Genomic DNA, 22,379 nt, shown 5'->3' on the forward strand with positions numbered 1-22,379 from the left:
ATATTTTTAATAGAGATGGGGTTTCACTATGTTGGCCAGGAAGGTCTACATCTCTTGACCTCGAGATCTGCCCGCCTTGGCCTCCCAAAGTGCTGGGATTACAGGCCTAAGTCACCGTGCCCAGCCAAAATAAACACATTTTAAGTGCTGAATTTTATATTTCTGTACCTGTGTAGCCACCACCTGGATCAAGATACAGATGATTCCAGCATTCCAGAAGTTTCCCCTTATACGCATTCCCAATCAATATCACTTCCCCAAAGACAACCACTATTCTGATGTCTATCACCGTAAGTTACTTAAAACGATTTCTGAACTTTGCATAAAGGGGCCCATAAAGTATATAATATCTTGTGTCTGGATTCTTTTGCTCAAGGTATCTTTAAAAAAACTATATTTTAAAAAATGTTAGTTACAACTTATGTTGAATTCAAAGACATTTGATTTACTTTAAAAATGAAAAAAAGTGACTGGGCGCGGTGGCTCATACCTGTAATCTCAGCACTTTGGGAGGCTGAGGCAGGCAGATCACCTAAGGTCAGGAGTTTGAGGCCAGTCTGGCCAACATTGCAAAACCCTGTCTCTACTAGAAAACACAAAAATTAGCTGGGCATGGTGGCGGGCGCCTGTAATCCCAGCTACTCGGGAGGCTGAGGGCGGAGAATCTCTTGAACCTGGGAGGCAGAGATTTCAGTGAGCCGAGATCACACCACTGCACTCCAGCCTGGGTGACAGAGTGAAACTCCGTCTCAAAAAATAAAAAAGTTCATTTAAAATATTCAAATGATTTACATATAAATGTTTAATATTAAAATTTAATCCATATACTTCAAATTAACATTGCTAGAGGTTACAGAACTATCTAAACCAAGTTTTGATGAAATATTGTACCACTTAACTTCTGAGCACTTAGGTCCTATTTGTGTTTTCACAACCAATATATTTTTAAACCCTCCTTATTAATACCAATTAACTACCAACTATAAACAACATTCTATGATAATGCAAAGAATGCATTTCCTTTGTAAGGAAGCTATTTTTAGATTATAAACTTTTCTTAATTTTTAAGGTTATATAGAAATAAAAGACGCAACTGCATATATAATTGTGGTTTAATTCCTTGAAAAGACTACTTCCTTAAGTAGTCTTATGTATGAGATTTGGGAAGGTATGATTTTTTTCAGTACGTATAATGATTGACAAAATTGTAGGACTCACTAGCATAGAGATGAGTAAGCACTTCCAACATACCCCCTATATTTCATCAGCGTAGCCAGTAAAAATTGTGGAAAATGGTCCTGTAACATTCAGTATTGCTGACAAATCTGAATAACATGAGAGAAAAGAATTCTGTGCCACAATTACAGGGTAATCATTCAATACAGGACTAATGTTATGAGGAAAGGAAAAGACCTAGAAAGAGGGGTAAAAGGAAGGGACAAAGATGTGTTAAAAGTTAAGATGGTTATAAATTTCACTTAAGAAAAAAAGTTTAGGATCATGGAATATTTATAACTTTGCATAAATGTGACATCTAACAGTTTTAATTTTACATTATAAAAGTATAATATGTATAAGATCTATCTTATATAAGATTTAGGTCTTACATATATAATCTTGTATACATGGTATATCAATTCTTCTTTTGCAGAATGTAATCAAATATTCTGCATAAGCCTTGATAAGCCTTCATTACTAATGAATCATTTTTTTTGATACACTGGTCTTTCTCTTTTTGCCATAGCATGTAAGTGCTATAAAATAGGGTTATAAAACTTGCTGAGGTATCAGCTGGGAATGCCTTTGGCTGAAAGTAACAGAATTTCTAAGTAGCAACAGCTTATGCATTAAATGTCTAATTAGACATGTAATTAACATTTTTTTAACAACAAAAGAAACTTTATTTAAAAACTTTTTTTTTTTTTTTTTAACAGACATGGGTGCTTGAAAAAGCTCTAGACATGTAATTATCTTACAAGAATTCCAGAGGTGGGTGAGTCCAGGGCTTTTAGTTCAGCAGCTTCACAGTGTCAGGGCTCTGGATCACTGTCTCGGCAGCTCATTTGGTGTTCCTATGATGGCTGCAAGCTCTAGACATCATGTTTCCTCACAATCATATTCAGGTAGAAACAGCCTGTTAGATAAGTGCTTTCTTCTTGTCAGTGAGGTAAGTCTTTCCCAGAAGGCCTCAGCAGATTCCCCTCATATGCTGGCTACTCCTAGTTGCAAGAGAGGCTGTGAAAGAGAAAACGTGACAACGGGGGTACTATCTTCTAGTACGCAGAGAAGTAAATAGGCATGGGAATGGCTTTTTGCCATGTGCAGCTAATTGTATTTGTTACAGCTGATGATCAGAATCACCTGAGGAGTTGGGAAAAAAAAAATCCTGGGCTATATTCCAGACTAAATGAACCACAATATCCCAGGAATAAGAATTTTCTTTAAAAGCTTCTCACATAAGTTTTATGATCAGAGCTTTGGAACTTCTATAATAAAGCACTGTAATATTTCAGAATATGTGAACGCAGTCTTGATATCCTCCTGCCAGATATCAAGGTGCAGCAAATCAATGCACTACATTAAAGTGATTCATTTCATTAGAACAAAACAAAGCCTTCATCTTATTTCTGTATGTTGAGTTATGATACAAACAGCTTTCAGACTAGAAGGGTTAATTCCTAAAAATATATGCAAAGGAACAAAATATAATAAAGTCTGCTTAAAAAACAAAATCTTTCTTAGCACTAAGGAATGAAATGCAGCCATTAATATATGTCACTAGGTGATGCTCTTTGTTAAATTCTTTTCCTGGTGAAGTCACCTGAGGAATTAGCATTCATTCACATGGGAAAGAATTTATGGTAACTGCAATAAGACTTTAATTGACTCCTTAATCACAAAAGTTAAATAGTCCAGAAAATAAGTTTATATGCAAAAAAGGAAAGCCACACAAATTTATGGGCAGAAAATTTTTCTTTCTTTTTTTTTTAGACAGAGTTTCACTCTTGTTCCCCAGCCTGGAGTGCAATGGCACCATCTCAGCTCACCACAACCTCTGCCTCCTGGGTTCAAGTGATTCTCCTGCCTCAGTCTCTGGACTAGCTGGGATTACAGGGATGTGCCACCACGCCCGGCTAATTTCGTATTTTTAGTAGAGACGGGGTTTTTCCATGTTGGTCAGGCTGGTCTCGAACTCCCGACCTCAAGTGATCCACCCACCTTGGCCTCCAAAAGTGCTGAGATTACAGGCGTGAGCCAACGCGCCTAGCGGGACAGAATATTTCTTTCAGTTGGGCTATATGTTTAGACTACTGAGACTTTCAAATTGTGAAGACAGTATTTCTATCCATTTTTGTCTCCATTTTCTTTTTTTTTTCTGTGACAGAGTCTTGCTCTTGTCACCCAGGCTGGAATGCAATGGTGAGATCTCAGCTCACTGCAACCTTTGCTTATTGGGTTCAAGTGATTCTCCTGCCTCAGCCTCCCGAGTAGCTGGGATTGCAGGCACCTGCTGCCACGCCTGACTAGTTTTTGTATTTTTAGTAGACATGGGGTTTCACCATGTTGGGCAGGTTGGTCTCAAACTCCTGACCTCAGATGATCTGCCTGCATTGGCCTCCCAAAGTGCTGGGATTACAGGTGTGAGCCAACTCACCCAGGCTCCACTTTCTTTAATGTCTTGATAAGATTTTATATTTTTGTTGACAGAGTTCTTGAATATTTTTTGATGTATTGCCAGGTAATATTTTCTGATGTCACTGAAACGTTATCTACGTCTGCACTTTTTTCATCCTGAAATATTTTTAAGTAAATTAGTATTACATCCTTAAGTATTTCAGTATGGTTTTCTAAAATAACATTTCACTTAAATTATTCCCTAATATCATCTATTATCAAAAGTGAAATAGCCAATAAACACAAAGAGGGGCTCAATCTTATTTGTAATTAGAAATACAAATTATTAAGACAAAGAAATACTATTGCACACAAAAAAGTCTGATACCAAGTGTTAGAAAGGATGCAGAGCACTGAAATTCTAATCCATTGCTACGAACAAGGGGATAAAATCTCTCTGGAGAAGTTTGGTTTTACATAGTAAAAATGAAGATGCATAGACCCGATTCCCTCTACCCCTGCTAGATATATATCTAACAGAAATGCACAGGTCTACCAAGAGACACATATAACGACGTTCATGCTAGTATGTTGTAACAGGAAAATTTTGAGATAACTCAAATGTCTCTTAACATGAGAAAAAACAAACTACGGGCCAGATGCGGAGGCTCATGCCTGTAATCCCAGCACTTTGGGAGGCCAAGGCAGGTGGATCACTTGAGGCCAGGAGTTCAAGACCACCTGGCCAACATGGTGAAACCTTGTGGAAAATTAGCCAGGCGTGGTGGTGCAGGCCTGCAGTCCCTGCTACTAGGGAGGCTAAGGCAGGAGAATCTCTTGAACCTGGGAGGTGGAGGCTGCAGTGAGCCGAGATCATGCCACTGCACTTTACCTGGGCAATAGAGCGAGATTCCATCTCAAAAAAAAGAAAAAAAAAGTAGAATAAAAAATAAAATATATGGACTGGTGTGGTGGTTCACACCTGTAATCCCAGCACTTTGGGAGGCCAAGGCAGGTGGATTACCTGAGGTCAGGAGTTCGAGACCAGCCTGGCCAACATGGTGAAACTCTGTCTCTACTAGAATATAAAAATCAGCTGGGCATGGTGGTGGGTACCTATAATTCCAGCTACTTGGGAGGCTGAGGCAGGAGAATCGCTTGAACCCAGGAGGCGGAGGTTGCAGTGAGCCGAGATCATGCCATTGCACTTCAGCCTGTGCGCCAAGAGCAAAACTCTTGTCTCAAAAAAAAAACGTAATTAAATAAATAAAACTAAAAAAAATAAAAAATATATAAAAAATTAAAAGAAAAGAGTTAAAAAAAAAAAAAAAAAAGACCAAGCTAATTTATATTGTTTAGGAGTACAAACATGGATGTAAAAAAATTAAGACAATAATGATCAAAATTCAGAAGAATAGTACCAACTTTGGGAAGAAAGATGAACCTTTGCTGAGGGAGAGGCTTGCTAGGGTATCCTGATGCTGGCAGTTTCCTCATCTAGGTGTGTAAATGCATGAGCTTTCCTCTATAATTATTTATTATAAAAAATGCATAAGTTTATTATAAAGTGTATAAATTATATGCACTTTTTCTGTATGTACATTTCACAAAAGAAAAAAGGTCCAAATGTGATGAGATATATAAAAATACAAAGAAGAGGGCCGGGCGTGGTGGCTCACGCCTGTAATCCCAGCACTTTGGGAGGCCGAGGCGGGCGGATCACAAGGTCAGGAGATCGAGACCATCCTGGCTAACATGGTGAAACCCTGTCTCTACTAAAAATATAAAAAATTAGCCGGGCGTGGTGGCGGGCGCCTGTAGTCCCAACTACTCAGGAGGCTGAGGCAGGAGAATGGCGTGAGCCCGGGAGGCAGAGCTTGCAGTGAACTGAGATCGCGCCACTACACATCAGCCTGGGCAACAGTGAGACTCCGTCTCAAAAAAAAAAAAAAAAAAAAATTACAAAGAAGAGTTGCTATATGCTTGTTAAACATTATTTTGAAAAAACTGCTTTTGCTTTGTAACACTTAAACATAAGTGACGGCTTTTGCTATGAGTCATTTATTTGAGATCATTTATCAAAAGGCACTTACTGAGGACCAATTTTTGAGGCAATATAATGTCATCTTATTTTTACATGAGCTAGTTCTTATACAACCATCAATTCTGAATCTTGTTTAGTTTGGTATTAAGTAATATACACAATTTACATTGTTCCTGTATGAAATTCGTCTATTTTTCCATAGCTTTTTCTGATTTCCTCATTAGGATTTCACAGTATCTTTTGGAAAATACTCAAAGCCAAAGGTGGTCAGAATTTCACATTCTTAAATTTACTTTTTTTTTTTTTTTTGAGACAGAGTCTCGCTCTGTCACCCAGGCTGGAGTGTAGCCTGTCTTGGCCTCCCAAAGTGCTGGGATACAGGCGTGAGCCACTGTGCCCGGCTGACTTTTAATACAGTGATATTAATTCATTTGAAGGTCTCCTCCTGTGTCTTCTAAATCAATATCAAAATCTAAATCATCATCACTTTCTTCATTTCTTCTGCAGCTTCTTCTATGGTTGGAACTTAGATTATTTTCAGTATGTTCTATTTTTTCTGTTTCTTTATTCAACCTAAAGATGAAAGAAAAAGTTTCTATTTATTTCTCAGGCTTTCACTATTTAACCATGTAGATTGAAAAGACTTTTACCACTACATTTCTTGATTAACAAGAACCTAATGAAGTATGTATAAAGAAAAAGATCCAACCAGGAGTGGTGGTTCATGCCTGTAATCCCAGCACTTTGGGAGGCCGAGGCAGGCGGATCACCTGAGGTCAGAGGGTCGAAACCAGCCTGGCCAACGTGGCGAAACCCCATCTCTACTAAAAATACAAAATCAGCTGGGCGTGGTGGTACAAGCCTGTAATCCCAAGTACTTGGGAGGCTGAGGCAGGAGAATCGCTTGAACTTGGGAGGTGGAGGTTGCAGTGAGGCGAGATCATGCCATTGCACTCCAGCCTGGACAACAACAGCGAAACTCTGTCTCAAAAAAAAAAAAAAAAAAAAAAAAAATCCTTGAACACTAACTCGAGATCCAACCAATTATAACACTATTGTCACTAAAGTGGGCTCAAAAAAAATTAATACATGATATCTATTAAAAGAAAAGTTACATAATGCGTAATTCTTTTGTAGTGAGTATGAATTTCACAAATAAGTATTTTGTTTTCTTAAAAATATAAAGTTTCACTTTTACTGTAATGATAGAAAAATAATTTTAAAAGTCTATATAAGTTTGACATGCAACTTAAGTCTAAGAGTTATGGATCATCTCTTAAAAGAAATTCATGTGTCAATCACTAAGAGTAAACGTCAAACATAAAAGGAAACACTCACGAAATAACAATGTCTTCTTTCTTTCCACATTTTGCGCAAACTTCAAGTTCACAGGCACATGGTCTACACATTATGTGATAAGAATCCTTCACTGTCTTTTGTAAACATTTAACACTAAAATAAAAAACAAAATGTTAATTTATTTATATTTATTTCAGACTTATTTGGTAAAATAAGAGGATGTGTCTAAATGTATAGTTAAAAAGCCTAACAAGACTGGGCGTGGTGGCTCACGCCTGTAATCCCAGCACTTTGGGAGGTCGAGGCAGGCAGATCATGAGGTCAGGAGTTTGAGACCAGCCTGGCCAAGATGGCAAAACCCCGTCTCTACTAAAAATACAAAAAATTAGCTGGGCGTGGTGGCTCATGCCTATAATCCCAGCTACTCAGGAGGCTGAGGCAGGAGAATTGCTTGAACCCTGGAGGTGGAGGTTGAAGGAGTCGAGTTCGCACCACTGCACTCCAATCTGGGTGACAGAGTGAGACACTGTTTCAGAAAACAACAACAACAACAACAGCCTAACAATCAAAACTCCTAGATTTCAATTTCAGGTGTTTATCTTATGTCACTCTAAATTAATTATATCGCATTTCTAGATAACAGTTTACAGCTGCAGAATAAAACTGCTGGATTTTTTTTTAAGTGTCATTAAAAATGTGGTAAAACAAGATCAATATACAAAACTCAGCTGTATTTCTATACACTACCAATAAACAATCTATAAAAGAATAAAGGAATAAATTCAATAAAAGAAGTACAAGACCAATACACTGAAAATTACAAAACATCACTGAAAGAAACTAAAGACCTAACTATATGGAAAGACATACCATATTTTATATGAAAAGACTTAATATTGTAGGCCAGGAGCAGTGCTCAGGCCTGTAATCCCACCAGTTTGGGAGGCCGAGGTGGGCGGATCACCTGAGATCAGGAGTTCGAGACCAGCCTGGCCAACATGGTGAAACCCCATCTCTACTAAAAATACAAAACTTAGGTGGGTGTGGTGGCGTGCCTGGGAGATAGGCCACTGCACTTCAGCCTGGGCAACAGAGTGAGACTCCATCTCAAAAAAAAAAAAAAAAAAAAAAAAAGGGAGAAACTTAATATTGAGAATATTGAGAAGACCGCAATACTCCCCAAACTGATCTACAGATTCAACGAACTCTCTATTAAAATTCCAGCTGGCTTTTTTGCAGAAATTGACAAGCTAATCCTAAAGTTCATACAGAAATTCTAGGGACCCAGAATAGGCAAAACAATCTTGAAAAGGAACAATAAAATGGAAAGATTCACATGTATTGATTTCAAAACACACTACAAACCTACAGTAACCCAGACTGTGCAGTACTGACATAATAGATGTATATAGGTGTGCTCTTGCCATTGCTCCATCCATGAAACATACCATTTTGTAGAAGTAAAATTGCCTTGCTGAGAAAATTTATGTCCGAGTGCTATTTCTTTTGTGGCACTGAAAACTTATTTCTAACAAATGACAAAGCAAGACTCTGTCTCAAAAAACAAAGAATAATGTGAAAATTTTAGTATTAACTCTATGCATATAAATCCAATAACTCTGTAGAAATGGCCAAAGTTTTGCAAAGAAAGAATATCAAAACTCACTGAAGAAGAAATAGATAAATACTCCTCTATTTATTAAAGAAAAATTTAATCATAACTCTAAAAAAACTATATATTTTTTGGAAAACTCCAGGCCCAAATGACTTTACTGATAAATTCTATCAAATATTTAAGAAATAATAGTGATCATACACAAATCCTTAAAACAAATAGGAATAAATATTTTTCAACTCATTTGGTAAGGCTCTAACATCAAGACAAAAAAAAAGCAAACAAGAAAATGACAGATGAGTATTTCTAATGAACAAAGATGGAAAAATCCATGACAAAATGTTAGCAAATCAAATCCAGCAATACATAAAAATCTTGCCACACACTTGCTCACTCTCTCGCATGTTCTCTCTCTCTCTCTCTCTCTCTCTCTCTCTCTATATATATATATATATATGCACCAAGTGGATTTATCCTGGGAATACAAGGCTGATTCAATATATTCAAAGGCAATAAATATAATTCACTAAAGCAATGTTCTAAGAAAAACCATAAGATGATGTTAATAGATGTGAAAAAAGCTCTACAAAAATGTAACATCCGTTTATAACAACAACTCTCAGTAAACTATGAACTGAAGGAAACATTCTCAACCTAAAAACAGATAACTCAAAGAACCTACAGCTAATTTCATACTTAATGATGAAAGACTGAATACCTTCCCCATAAGATCAGAAACAGGGCAAGAATATCTGCTCTCACCACTCCTTTTCAGCATCATATTGGAGGTCCTAGGCAGTGCAATAGCAGCCAAAAAAAAAAAAAAAAAAAAAAGAAAAAGAAAGGTCATAGAGATTGGAAAGAAGAAATAAGTGTCTTTATTTAGAAGAAAAAATCATTGTCTATATAGAAAATACCAATGAATCTATTTTTTAAAAGGTACTGGACATAAACAGTGAGTTTAATAAAATCACAATATATAGGGTCAGTAAACAAACATAAACTGTATTTTTATGTTTCTAGCAATCACTAATTACTTTTTATAAGAAAAAGCAAAGAAACTATAACAGCCAAAAGAGTTATGAAAATGAAAAATGAGGTTGGAGAATTCTCACTACGTGATTTCAAAACTTATCACAAGGCAGTATAGTACTGGTGAAAGGACAGACACACAGATCAATGGAATAAAGACCAGAAATAGACCCACATACATATATGACCAACTGATTTTCAAGATAGTAGAAAGGTAACTGAATAGAGAAAAGACAGTCTTGTCAACAAACAATGTTGGAAAAACTGACTATCCCTAAAATTAACAAGAAATAGAACATAAATTCAAACATAAAATCAAGAATTATACAACTTCTAGAAGAAAACATAGGAAGAACTATTTGTGACTCTCAGCTAGGCAAAGATACCTTATCTACAACAACAAAACCATGATCTAGAAAGAATGATTTGTTAGATGGACCCTCATCAGAATAAAAAATGTCTCCTCTTCAAAACACACTCTTAAAAGAATGAAAAAAACAAGCCAGAGGTTGGCACAACTTATTAAGTATTTTGAAACATCTTAAAAAACATTTATAAATTCTCCAATCACTACTGGGTATTTTCTCTTATAAGATTCATGGTGAAAAAAATCAAAATATTTCACCCCAAAATATGCTTCTTTGGCACATTTTGAGATGGCTGTTTAGAAGGCCTGCAAACACAGCCAGCAAAGCTGTCTTTTGTGAGGATGATTTGCATCTGCAGAGGAAACAAAGTGAAGTAAACAACAGATATAAACAGGCTTCCTCTGAAGCCCGCCCTTGTCTGGATCTAGGAAAGATCAACTCATTTCTAAAACTTTACAGGTCTGACAGAAACATTTACCAGAGGCCCTGTGAGGCTACTACCTCTGAAGTTTCATCTGCATCACAAGACTGCCTTTGCCCAGGTTTCTCCTCTCCCCCACTCATAACTGTCTTTCCACAATATCCTGCTTTGCCAAAATCTGAGCCCCCTAATCTTTCTGTAATCTCAAGGTGATACAAAAGTGTTAACCACCTTGCCTCTGCGTTTTTTTTTATACTCATGACTCCTGTGCACATGTATGCACACAATAAAATTTGTATGCCCTTTTCCCTTGTTAATTTATGTATTATGTTTGTTTTATAGATTTAAATTACCAAACCTTCAGGGGAAAAATTCAAACCTCCCTACAATGGTAAGGAGAAATTTTAAATTCGCCTAAATATAAATTTTTCCAAATTTCCCTCAAAAATGGCTATATTGTATTTTATGAGTTCATTGCTAAGAAAACTTCAGAAAGGTCAAAATAATGATAGTTTTGCCTTCTTTTCATTTCTTTATGCAATACACACGTTAAAAGAAAAACTTCAGCAGAATTACATTTAAAGGAGTTTAATTGAGCAATATATGATTCACGAATCAGGCAGCCCCCAGAATCACAGCAGATTCAGAGAGACTCCAGGCATGCCTCATGGTCAGAACAAATTTATAGACAAAAAAAGTAAAGTGCAGTACAGAAACAGGAAGGGAGGTACAGAAATAGGAAGGGAGGTACAGAAACAGCTGGGATTGGTTACAGGTTAGTATTTGCCTTATTTGAACAGAGTTTGAACATTCAGCAGTGTATGAATGGTTGAAGTATGGCTGCTGGGATTGGCCAAGACTCAGCTATTGTTACAGGTGTCTACTCCTAAGTTAGGCTTTCAATCTTGTCTACCTATTAAATTAGGTTGCAGTTCATGCACAATGACTCAAATATAGAAATAGGGAGTCCTTATCAGGCTATCTTTAGTTCACTTTAACAAACACAATTCCCAGAAACAATCATACAAACAAATCACTCAAACAATTCTGGCCATAAATATACCACAACTAATCATTTTAGTGGAAACTATGGTCAAATAAAAACACAGGTCACCATTGTTTACATGTTTCTTGATAAAGGAGACAATACACTTCTTAAAAATATTACTATTGAGTGGGCACAGTGGTTCATGCCTGTAATCCCAGCACCTTGGGAGGACCAGGCAGGAGAATTGCTTGAGCCCAGGAATTAGAGAACAGCCTTGGCAACAGAGAGACCCCATCTCTACAAAAAACAAAAATTAGCCAGGGTGGGCGTGCACACCACCTACCAGAGTGTAGGAGTTCCAGCTACTCGGAGGCTGAGGTGGGAGGATCACTTTAGCACTGGCAATACAACGGTAGGAAAAGAACACCAGTTTGGGAAACTGGAGACCTTGATTCTAGCCCACCCTTGACATGTCCTTGTCATGCTGAGAGACAGGACTAGCTGGATTTCCTAGGCCAACTAAGAATCTCTAAGCCTAGCTGGGCCAACTAAGAATCTCTAAGCCTAGCTGGGATGGGGCTTGCAGCTTAGCTCACACCCAACCAATCAGGTAGTAAAGAGAGCTCACTAAAATGCTAATTAGGCAAAAGCAGGAGGTAAAGAAATAGCCAATCATCTATCACCTGAGAGCAAAGTGGGAGGGACGATGATCAGGATATAAATCCAGGCATTCCAGCCGGCAAGAGCTACCCTCTTTGGGTCCCCTCCCTTTGTATGGGAGCTCTGTTTTCACTCTATTAAATCTTGCAACTGCACTCTCTTCTGGTCTGTGTTTCTTAGGGCTTGAGCTGAGCTTTTGCTCGTTGTCCACTACTGCTGTTTGCCGCTGTCACAGACCTGCCACTGACTTCCATCCCTCTGGATCCGGCAGAGCATCCGCTGTGCTCCTGATCCAGCGAGGCGCCCACTGCCACTCCCGATTGGGCTAAAGTCTTGCCATTGTTCCTGCATGGCTAAGTGCCTGGGTTCGTCCCAATTGAGCTGAACACTAGTCACCGGGTTCCATGGTTCTTTTCCATGACCCACAGCTTCTAATAGAGCTATAACACTCACTGTATGGCCCAAGATTACATTCGTTGGAATCTGTGAGGCCAAGAACCCCAGGTCAGAGAACACAAGGCTTGCCACCATCTTGGAAGTGGCCCACCACCATCTTGGGAGCTCTGGGAGCAAGGATCCCCCCATAACAATGTAATCTCTGAAAGTCACTTTAACTTCTCTGAGTCTCATTTTTTATAATGGGTACTAAAAGTCCTGGCAGCTTAGCATGAACAAAACAGTAGCATCAAATTATACTAGTAATCACTGTATCATCCCTTCCACAACCCCAGTTAAAAAACAAAAAACCCTTAAGATTTTTTTAAGACACTGTTGTCATAGTAACACAACTTTTTTTTTTTTGAGATGGAGTTTCACTTTTGTCCCCCATGCTGGAGTGCAATGGCGAGATCTCGGCTCACTGCAACTTCTACTTCCCGGGTTCAAGCGATTCTCGTGCCTCAGCCTCCTGAGCAGCTGGGATTATAGCCACGCACCACTACACCCAGCTAATTTTTGTATTTGTAGTAGAGACAGGGTTTCACTATGTTGGCCAGGCTGGTCTCGAACTCCTGACCTCAAGTGATCCGCCTGCCTTGGCCTCCCAAAGTGCTAGGATTACAAGCGTGAGCCACTGCGCCCGGCCAGTAACACAACTTTTTATATTGTATGATTAAACATATCAACATCTGGAAAATCTGTTTGAAGGAAGTAAAATTTATCCTCTACCTTCTTAGGGTTTCCCTTTCGGACTGACATAAAATAGATTATTACTTGCTAGAAATAAAAGACTTTACGTGATTACAACTCTTCTGGCACTGCCTTCATCTCCTGGTTATTACACTTTAACCTTTAACATAATTCAGTTCCTGCTGTACTCTCATGTACGTGATGACGAGGTACTTTCGTAAACAGTGAGCCACAGTACTCCACCCTTGGTGTACAAAACAGAAACACAACATTGCTGAAGTTACATAAAGTCTTATTTTCCTGCAATGGCTCTAAGTAATCTGTACTCAACATAGCAAGATCATAAAACTTTACTATGGGATTACATGATAATGTAAAAGCTTAGAGAATGCTTTTAAGGAAACAATATCCCCAAATTCTAAGTACCTCGAGTATAAGAAGTTATTACACAATTCACTTCCTTGTGTCCCTAGATTACAAGTTTGAAAGTAAATGAAGAGGTATACAAAGTATACTACCTTGTCTTAATGTAGTAGACAAGTAGATTACAATACTTCTTAGTTTTATTTTTTGAGACAGGGTCTCACTCTGTCGCCCAGGCTGGAGTACAGTAGTACAATCACAACTCATTGAAGCCTCAACTTCCCAGGCTTGAGCAAACCTCACACCTTGGCCTCCAGAATAGGAGCAGTCACCACGTCCAGCTATTTTTTTCTATTTTTTGTAGTGACAGGGTCTCACTATGTTCCCAAGTTGGTCTAGCACTTTTGGGCTCAAGGCATCCTCTAGCCTTGGCCTCCCAAAGTACTGGGTTTACAGCCAATAATTCATAACGGGTACAAAATATTTACCTCTGACCAAGTGTAGTTTAAGAAAAATAAAAAATAAAAATTATTCAATACTTTAGGGCAGCCAATTTTAAATCAAAGCATCAACTGGAGTCTTCGTGAACTGGAGAGGCATTGATGGAAGTAATAAAAGCTCTCTACTGCTTTCACCTTTAAAGACAATCAGACCATGGTTGTGGGCAACAGTAAAGCCACAGTTTACGGTTATTTTATACTATAATGTGATACAAAGAACTATCAATGACTAAAACTCCACTCTAGGACATTTTAATACTCTTGGAATGTGGTGACACACATTTTTTTTTTTTTTCTGGAGGCGGAGTCTTGCTTTGTTGCCCAGGCTGGAGTGCAGTGACACAATCTCAGCTCACCATAACCTCCACCTCCCAGGTTCAAGCGATTCTCCTGCCTCAGCCTCCTGAGTAGCTGGGACTACAGGCACATGCCACCATGCCCGGCTAATTTTTGTATTTTTAGTAGAGATAGGGTTTCACTATGTTGACCAGACTGGTCTCGAGCTTCTGACCTCGTGATCTGCCTGCCTCGGCCTCCCAAAGTGCTGGGATTACAGGCGTGAGCCACTGCACCTGGCTGTGGTGACACAATTTTCAAATCACTAATTAACCTTCAGAGCCTCAGCCTATTATAAGAAATGCTGGAGGCCAGGCATGGTGACTCACACCTGTAATCCCAGCACTTTGGGAGGCCGAGGCGGGCGGATCACCCGAGGTCAGGAGTTTGAGACCAGCCTGACCAACATGGAGAAATTCCATCTCTACTGAAAATACACAAATAGCTGGGCGTGGTGGTACATGCCTGTAATCCCAGCTACTTGGGAGGCTCAGGCAGGAGAATCACTGGATCCTGGGAGGCAGAAGTTGTGGTGAGGCGAGATTGCGCCACCACACTCCAGCTTGGGCAACAAGAGAAAAATTCCGTCTGAAAAAAAAAAAAAAATGCTGAAACTGAAAAACGGCCGATGTGTATTGCCACACTGGTAAACATGAAGGAACAGATAGATATGTAGAATATGGCCGGGTGTGGTGGCTTGCGCCTGTATCCCAGCACTTTGTGGCAGATCACTTGAGGTCAGGAGTTTGAGACCAGCCTGGCCAACATGATGAAACCCCATCTCTACTACAAACACAAAAATTAGCCAGGCATGGTGGCAGGTGCCTGAAATTCCAGCTACTCGGGAGGCTGAGGCAGAGGTTGCAGTCAGCCGAGATCACACCACTGCCCTCCAGCCTGGGTGACAGAGAGAGACTCTGTCTCAAAAAACAAAAACAAACAAAAAAGACCTATAAAATGTAACTGTTTACTTTTGTTTGATAAAAGAACAAAAATAATAACCCAGTTTTTAAAAACTAGAAATCCAGACCCTAAGCCAACTTTCCTAGTTTTCTTTTCATTTCATGTATATTCAAAATAGACCAAAACCTCCTTTTGATAGGTAACTTTGATTACTGTTCATGGATCACCAAAAGTTATGCAATGAGAAAAAAAAAAGTAACAAGAGCAAATGAATGAAGAAATGATCATTTATGTGGAACCAAAAAACAGGACATATGAAGACTGCCCGGGATTATTTGTATTGTATATGAAAGTCAAAGGGATTCTTGTTGATTTTCTCTCCATTCCCTTGTCCCTCCTCACAGGGTTTCCTATAAACATTATTCATTCCACTCTTCTACCTTTAAGTCTTTTCTAGACCTGTTTCTCTTGGTTTCACTTTATTCTTCTGCAGTCTTACCTTGTGTCCTCTGCATCTCTTTCTCCTTTTACTCACACCTAGCACTTTTTGCAACCTGCCGAGTTATCTGTGGAGTCTCTCTCTCCAAACAGATGGTAAATTCCTGGGTGTCACAGATTCATTTGCTGTCTTCTTTTGACATGCAACACAGTGTCTTGTATATTGAGGATGCCATTTAAAATAATTGTAAATTGAACCGTTTCCTATCTGTCGTCTTTAACAATTTTGTTTTTGCTCAGAAATTAAGAGCTCTGTTTGGAATAGTATTCCCCAATATAACCATGGACTCTTCCTAGAGACAATTTTGTTCTTAATACAACTAGTGAATTATAGTAAATTATCTTTCACATCCAGTCCAGCTTCTTGGTTCTTGCAGGTTACAGCAGACCTGGTTACACGAGACAAGGTGTTCTAACAGGTATTATCTTCATTCTATAAAGGAAAACTCTACTTAGTTAGGGAACTGACATTAAAATAAAAGCCAGAAATAAGATTATGAAACTTTAAAAAATCTAGATGCTAGTTTTGAATATACTGTTTACTAGCTGTGTACAAGGTAAGACACCTAAGTTTTCTAAGGCCACCTCCTAATCTGTTCTTGTTACCTCTACAGGATTGTTATTAGAATCCAACATAAGTGAGAGGTTTGAAAATGTTAAATTTGGCCAGGTGGCTCATGCCTGTAATCCCAGCACTTTGGGAGGCCGAGGCAGGCGGATCATCTGAGGTTGGGAGTTCGAGACCAGCTTGACCAACAGGGAGAACCTCTGTCTCTACTAAAAATACAAAATTAGCCGGGCATGGTGGTACATGCCTGTAATCCCAGCTACTCGGGAGGCTGAGGCAGGAGAATCATTTGAACCTGGGAGGCAGAGGTTGCGGTGAGCCGAGATTGCGCCACTGCACTCCAGCCTGGGCAACAAGAGTGAAACTCTGTCCCAAAAAAGAAAACAACAAAAAAAAAAAAAAAAAAAAAGAAGAAAATGTTAAATTTAAAATAAATATCTTATTTGTCCACTCTGCACTCAAATTCCGGGGTTAAAATATATAATATATATGATGTGGCAGCCACCGGCTTTTGGCCCCTTAAATTTTTGTTAAAAATAATTGACAAGAGGTGGATTGACTAGTAGGAGAAAAGGCTATAAATTTACTTAATGTGCATACACAGGAGCCTTCAGAATGAAGATCCAACTTCTCAATAGTTACAGAAACTTATATACCATCTTGAGGTTACAGAAAGAATGGGGGCTTAGATTCTGGTAAAACCGAGCAGGGAAGAGGTTTGGCCATCAAAGGTGGCCTGGTTATGTAGAGGAGCCTCCCTCAGAGAGACTTTTAAAGGTGTCCTGCTCTCAATCTCTCCTGGATCTGGGGAAAGAAAGAGAAAGGGGAGGGCGCATGACTGTATTAATGGAGATTCTATACAGATACAAATTTTCCCCACTTAAGACAGATTTGCAAGGCCACTTCTGTCAGGATGGTAAAGTGGCAGCCATTTCAAAATACGTCAAATAAATATATTTTGAGGGTAAAATATTTTAATTGCTGGCTAGGCATGGTGGCTCACGCCTGTAATCCCAGCACTTCGGGAGGCTGAGGTGGGCAGATCACCTGAGGTCAAGAGTTCGAGACCAGCCTGACCAACATGTAGAAACCTCTTCTCTACTAAATAAAAAATTAGCCAGGCGTGTTGGCACATGCCTGCAATCCCAGCTACTCGGGAGGCTGCGGTGGGAGAATGGCTTGAACCCAGGAGGCAGAGGATGCGGTGACCAGAGATCGTGCCATTGCACTCCAGACTGGGCAAGAAGAGTGAAACTCTGTCTCAAAAAAAAAAAAAAAATATATATATATACACACACACACACACACACACACATATATACATATATATACACACACACATTTTAATTACCTTTAATGACCTCCTTAGACAGGCCAGCTTGAAGTATTTGGGATCTTTTCCTTTCGTTTTACCCTATTTCCCCAAACCACACCAGCTTCCTGAACATTCTCTGAAGAATTCCAGCAATAATACTCAAAATTCCCACCAATAGAATATGATTTCTAGTTTTAAGGGATTTCGTAAGTGTTCTGGTTTCAACCTTTTACACTTAAAATTCCACTAGAAAGGATACATCATTCAGACCTTAAATAGTACAAAGACTGCATTTCTTTTTTTTTTTTTTTTTTTTTTGAGACAGAGTCTTGCTCTGTCGCCAGGGCTGGAGTGCAGTGGCCGGGTCTCAGCTCACTGCAAGCTCCGCCTCCCAGGTTTACGCCATTCTCCTGCCTCAGCCTCCCGTGTAGCTGGGACTACAGGCGCCCGCCACCTCACCCAGCTAGTTTTTTGTATTTTTTAGTAGAGGCGGGGTTTCACCGTGTTAGCCAGGATGGTCTCGATCTCCTGACCTCGTGATCCACCCATCTCGGCCTCCCAAAGTGCTGGGATTACAGGCTTGAGCCACCGCGCCCGGCCCAAAGACTGCATTTCTAAAATACCAGTAAAGGTTCTATAATACCGAAGCTACTTCTACATCCCAATTCTTACCAATAACTATTTTATTGATCTAAAACATATTCTCTGCAGTGCCATTCCTAATCCTTATTTGTGGAAGTGATGCTGTATCATGACTCATAGTGGGAAAAACATACACAACTGCAGGGGTTTTCTCAGCTATTTATAGTGGATCTTTACCATGTTTATGAGGAATAGGGAGGAAGGAAAGAGAAAAGACCTGAACTACTGTTGAAGTATTTGCTACCTTTTAATTGTGCTTGGATTCTGGAAAATGGCATTTGTTTTTTGACTATCTTCATCTTAATAACCTCTGCCATCACAAACTTACTTGATTTTTTAAATAAACTACACATAGGTACACACACATCTAAAGAGAGGAACAGGCTAACAATGAAGGTTTAATCATTTAATATATCTTTCTCCTGTTGTATTTCAGAACTAATTTTCCTTCCTAATTTTATTATGCTCTTTGCAGCAGTAAGTAATCAGTTTTTCACTGGGTAATATGATATTTAATAATTACTTATTTCAATGAAATTGATTGAGATTTCACCTGGAGTTTGGTACAAAATTTAACTCAATGCTTAAAAATACAAATTCTTCTCTCTTAGCCAATAAATCTGTAAAATGTAATGAATACAACTGATATGAACTTCATCTTCTATTTCCACTTAGTCTGATACCCTAAATTAATAACAAAAATAATGGGTGAAATTTGGGGCAGGATGTGAAGGGGCTTGATAATCTATCAACTGGATAAACAATCACATTGCTAGGTTAGTTTAAGTGGTAAACATAAAACTATAGAAAGTCAGTCTTGGCCAGTGCTGTAGCTCATGACTATAATCCCAGCACTTTGGGAGGCCAAGGTGGGCAAAGGTCAGGAGTTCGAGACCAGCCTGGCCAACATGGTGAAAACCCGTCTCTACTTAAAAAAATGTCAGTCTTCAGGGAATAAACACACAAATTAAACACTCAATTTTAACCAAGACCTTTTACATTCTATACTGTTTCTCCTTGTCATATATTCTCTCATGAAGGCACTCAACTTTGTTCATTTCTCTTTAGCTATTTCTCTTTAGAAAATATCACCAAGTCAAAGACTTCTCTGGCTGACCCTAGTATAGACTAAGAATCCCTTATCTAAAATATTTGGGATGAGAAGTGTTCAGACTTTTTTTTTCCCCCAGGTTTTGGAATATTTGCTAATACTAATAGTTAAGTATCCCAAATCCAAAAATCTGAAGTCTGAAATGCTCCTATTAGCATATCCTTCGAGCATTATGTTGGTACTCAAAAAGTTTCAGATTTTAGGACATTTTGGATTTGGAATTTGGGACGTTCAAACTGTATTATAAAATATAAAGTTTTTGTGGGCCCGGTGCAGTGGCTCACACCTGTAATTCCAGCACTTTGGGAGGCCGAGGCGGGCAGATCACCTGAGGTCAGGAGTTCGAGACCAGCCTGACCAACATGGAGAAACTCCGTCTCTACTAAAAATACAAAATTAGCTGGGTGTGGTGGCGCATGCCTGTAATCCCACCTAGTCCAGAGGCTGAGGCAGGAGAACCTGGGAGGTGGAGGTTGTGGCGAGCCAAGATCACGCCATTACACTCCAGCCTGGGCAACAAGAGCCAAATTCCGTCTCAAAAAAAAAAAAAAGAAAGAAAAGCTTTTGTGTTCCCCTTCCTATTATCAATTGTCATACCCAATGTTTATTAGCATGTAAACAGTTGTTTTATTAGAAGATTCTACAATAAGGCATACAATGTTCAGATATCCTGAAATAAACATATTCTTTAAAGAAGAAAAAACATGCAAAAATTCTTTCATAGTAATGCATTAAAATAAATTCATTTACTTTTCCTTTTCATTGACTACAAATTTATTTATTTGTAAAATAAATGGATTTGTATCCATTTATTTTTCCTTTTCGTCAACTACAAACATGTCAAAATGGAGGCAAGTCAAAGTGTTTGAAACATGTGGACTATAAAAATTAGCCGTTTAAATCATGGCTCTCCATTCAGATGCCACAAATTCAGATTACATGGAGATCAAGGACTCAGTTTGCACTGATCACTGCATATAGCATACATTATTCCTCAGGTACCTCCTAGTGAGTGGTGTGCTCAGCTTCTAAGCACTGAGAACAAGTACAGCTTGGATGGCTACAGATGGAATCTACTGATAAATTAAATTTGTCCTAAAGCTGCCTGGGTACATATTTTAAGTTTGGCCTAAAGGTTTCTCTCTATATACTGAACTGTAAGATAACTTGATGTGTAAACTGTAACCTACTACTGTAACAGTAACCAAGTCTCGGCCAACCACAGTCAGCCAACTTTTCAAAGTAGGTTCAAGTAAGGCAAATGCCAAGCTGTAACCAATCCAGCTGTTTATGTACTTCAGTTTTCTGTAAAGTCATTTTCCTTTTTCTGTCCAAAAACGTTATTGAAGCACAGGGAAGCCCTAAGAGTTGCTCTGAAACTACTCTGGTTCTGGGGGCTGCCTGATTCTTCAATCATTCTTTGCGCAATTAAACTCTGTTAAATCTAATTTGTCTAAAGTTGCTTTTTTTTTTTTTTTTAAACATATATCTAAATTGCGATTACAACTAGTTTAAGGAGACTCTGATTTCCTTGAGTGCTTGCTCAAAGAACAAATGTAAGTAATGAATGCCAATTGATAGACACATACAATAATACAATGCCAAGAACTGAGTGCAAGAAACTATCACGAATTTAACCATAAACTGGCCAATATATCTCTCTGTTCACTAATTTATTTTCACTGAAAAATGAGGACAGTGATACTCTATTAAGCAACATTTTAGGGGTATAGAAATTCTTCCCTTTAAAAATAGAGGCTAAAAACAGGAAAGGGGTTGGTTAATAAAATACTATCTTTAATGTCTTGGTTTGGCTAATTTAGTTACAAGAAAGCTAGGGAGCAAGCACATGGTTAGGAAGGCAGCCTTACTGTGGCATAACTATCAGAGGTGTGTGAACCAGAGCAACTCCATCTTGAATAGGAGCTGGGTAAAATGAGGCTGAGACTTACTGGGCTGCATTCCCAGATGGTTATTAAGGCATTCTAAGTCACAAAATAAGATAGGAGATTAGCACAAAGTAGAGGTCATAAAGACCTTGCTGATAAAACAGGTTGCAGTAAAGAAGCTGGCTAAAACCCACCAAAACCAAGATGGCCACTAGAATGTCCTATGGTTATCCTCACTGCTACAGTCCCACCAGCACCATTACAGTTTACAAACGCCATGGCAATGTCGAGAAGCTACCCTACATGGTCTAAAAAGGAGAGACATGAATAATCCACCCCTTGTTTAGCATATCAAGAAATAACCATAAAAATGGGCAACCAGCAGCCCTCGGCGCTGCTCTGTCTATGGAATAGCCATTCTTTTATTCTTCTACTTTCTTAATAAACTTGCTTTCACTAAATCCAAGAACCCTCTCTTGGGGTCTGGATTGGGACCCCTGCCCTGTAACATAACCTATTTGGCAACATTTCAGTCCTCCATCTCATTTTCTCCCAAACAGCAACACCTTTTTCCCTATGGTCTAGAGGACCCCCTCCCCCTGACCAACCAATCCCCCAGCCAACTCTCACATTATAGTAGACATGTAAAAGCAGAACTTCTCTGGTGACAAAGCTCTCTCAGCCTCCTGCTGCTGGAGTCCCACCCATCACCACGGGAGCTCATGACTCAACTTATGTAAAATATGCTTTTTTTTTTTGAGCTGGGGTCTTGGCTCTGTTACCCAGGCCAGAGTGCAGTGGTGTGATCACAGCTCACTGCAGACTTGAATGCCCAGGCTCAAGTGATCTTTCAGCCTCAGTGTCCTGCCTCAGCCTCCCTAGCAGCAAGGACCACAGGTGCCGACAGCATGCCTGGCTAATTTTTAAAATTATTTGTAGAGATGATGTCTCGCTATGTTGCCCAGGCCAGTCTCAAACTCCTAGAATCAAGTGATCCTCCTGCCTTAGCTTCTCAAAGTGCTGGGATTACAGGTGTGAGTGACTGTGCCTGCCTCCCTCCCCCACTTTTTTTTAAACCACTGGT

General features: G+C 39.1%; 1 protein-coding gene across 4 annotated transcripts in view; it reads right to left on the reverse strand.

Annotated features, from left to right (window-relative positions):
* C12H9orf85 (chromosome 12 C9orf85 homolog) overlaps positions 1-22,379 on the reverse strand; it is a 73,224-nt gene that overhangs the window by 9,496 nt on the left and 41,349 nt on the right. The window contains exons 3-4 of one of the 4 annotated variants that reach the window (XM_037998488.2): positions 6,998-7,111; positions 1,872-2,235 (exon numbers count right to left, since the gene is read on the reverse strand). In XM_037998488.2, the coding sequence (XP_037854416.1) occupies positions 2,220-2,235; positions 6,998-7,111 (130 nt within the window). In that variant the 3' untranslated portion in view covers positions 1,872-2,219. Of the gene's footprint in view, positions 1-1,871; positions 2,236-5,947; positions 6,233-6,997; positions 7,112-22,379 lie in introns of those variants that run through there. The other 3 variants (XM_007969486.3, XM_073021523.1, XM_037998489.2) reach the window with 3 other exon arrangements.

This window comes from Chlorocebus sabaeus, chromosome 12, assembly GCF_047675955.1.
Source record: "Chlorocebus sabaeus isolate Y175 chromosome 12, mChlSab1.0.hap1, whole genome shotgun sequence".
Lineage (NCBI taxonomy): Eukaryota > Metazoa > Chordata > Mammalia > Primates > Cercopithecidae > Chlorocebus > Chlorocebus sabaeus.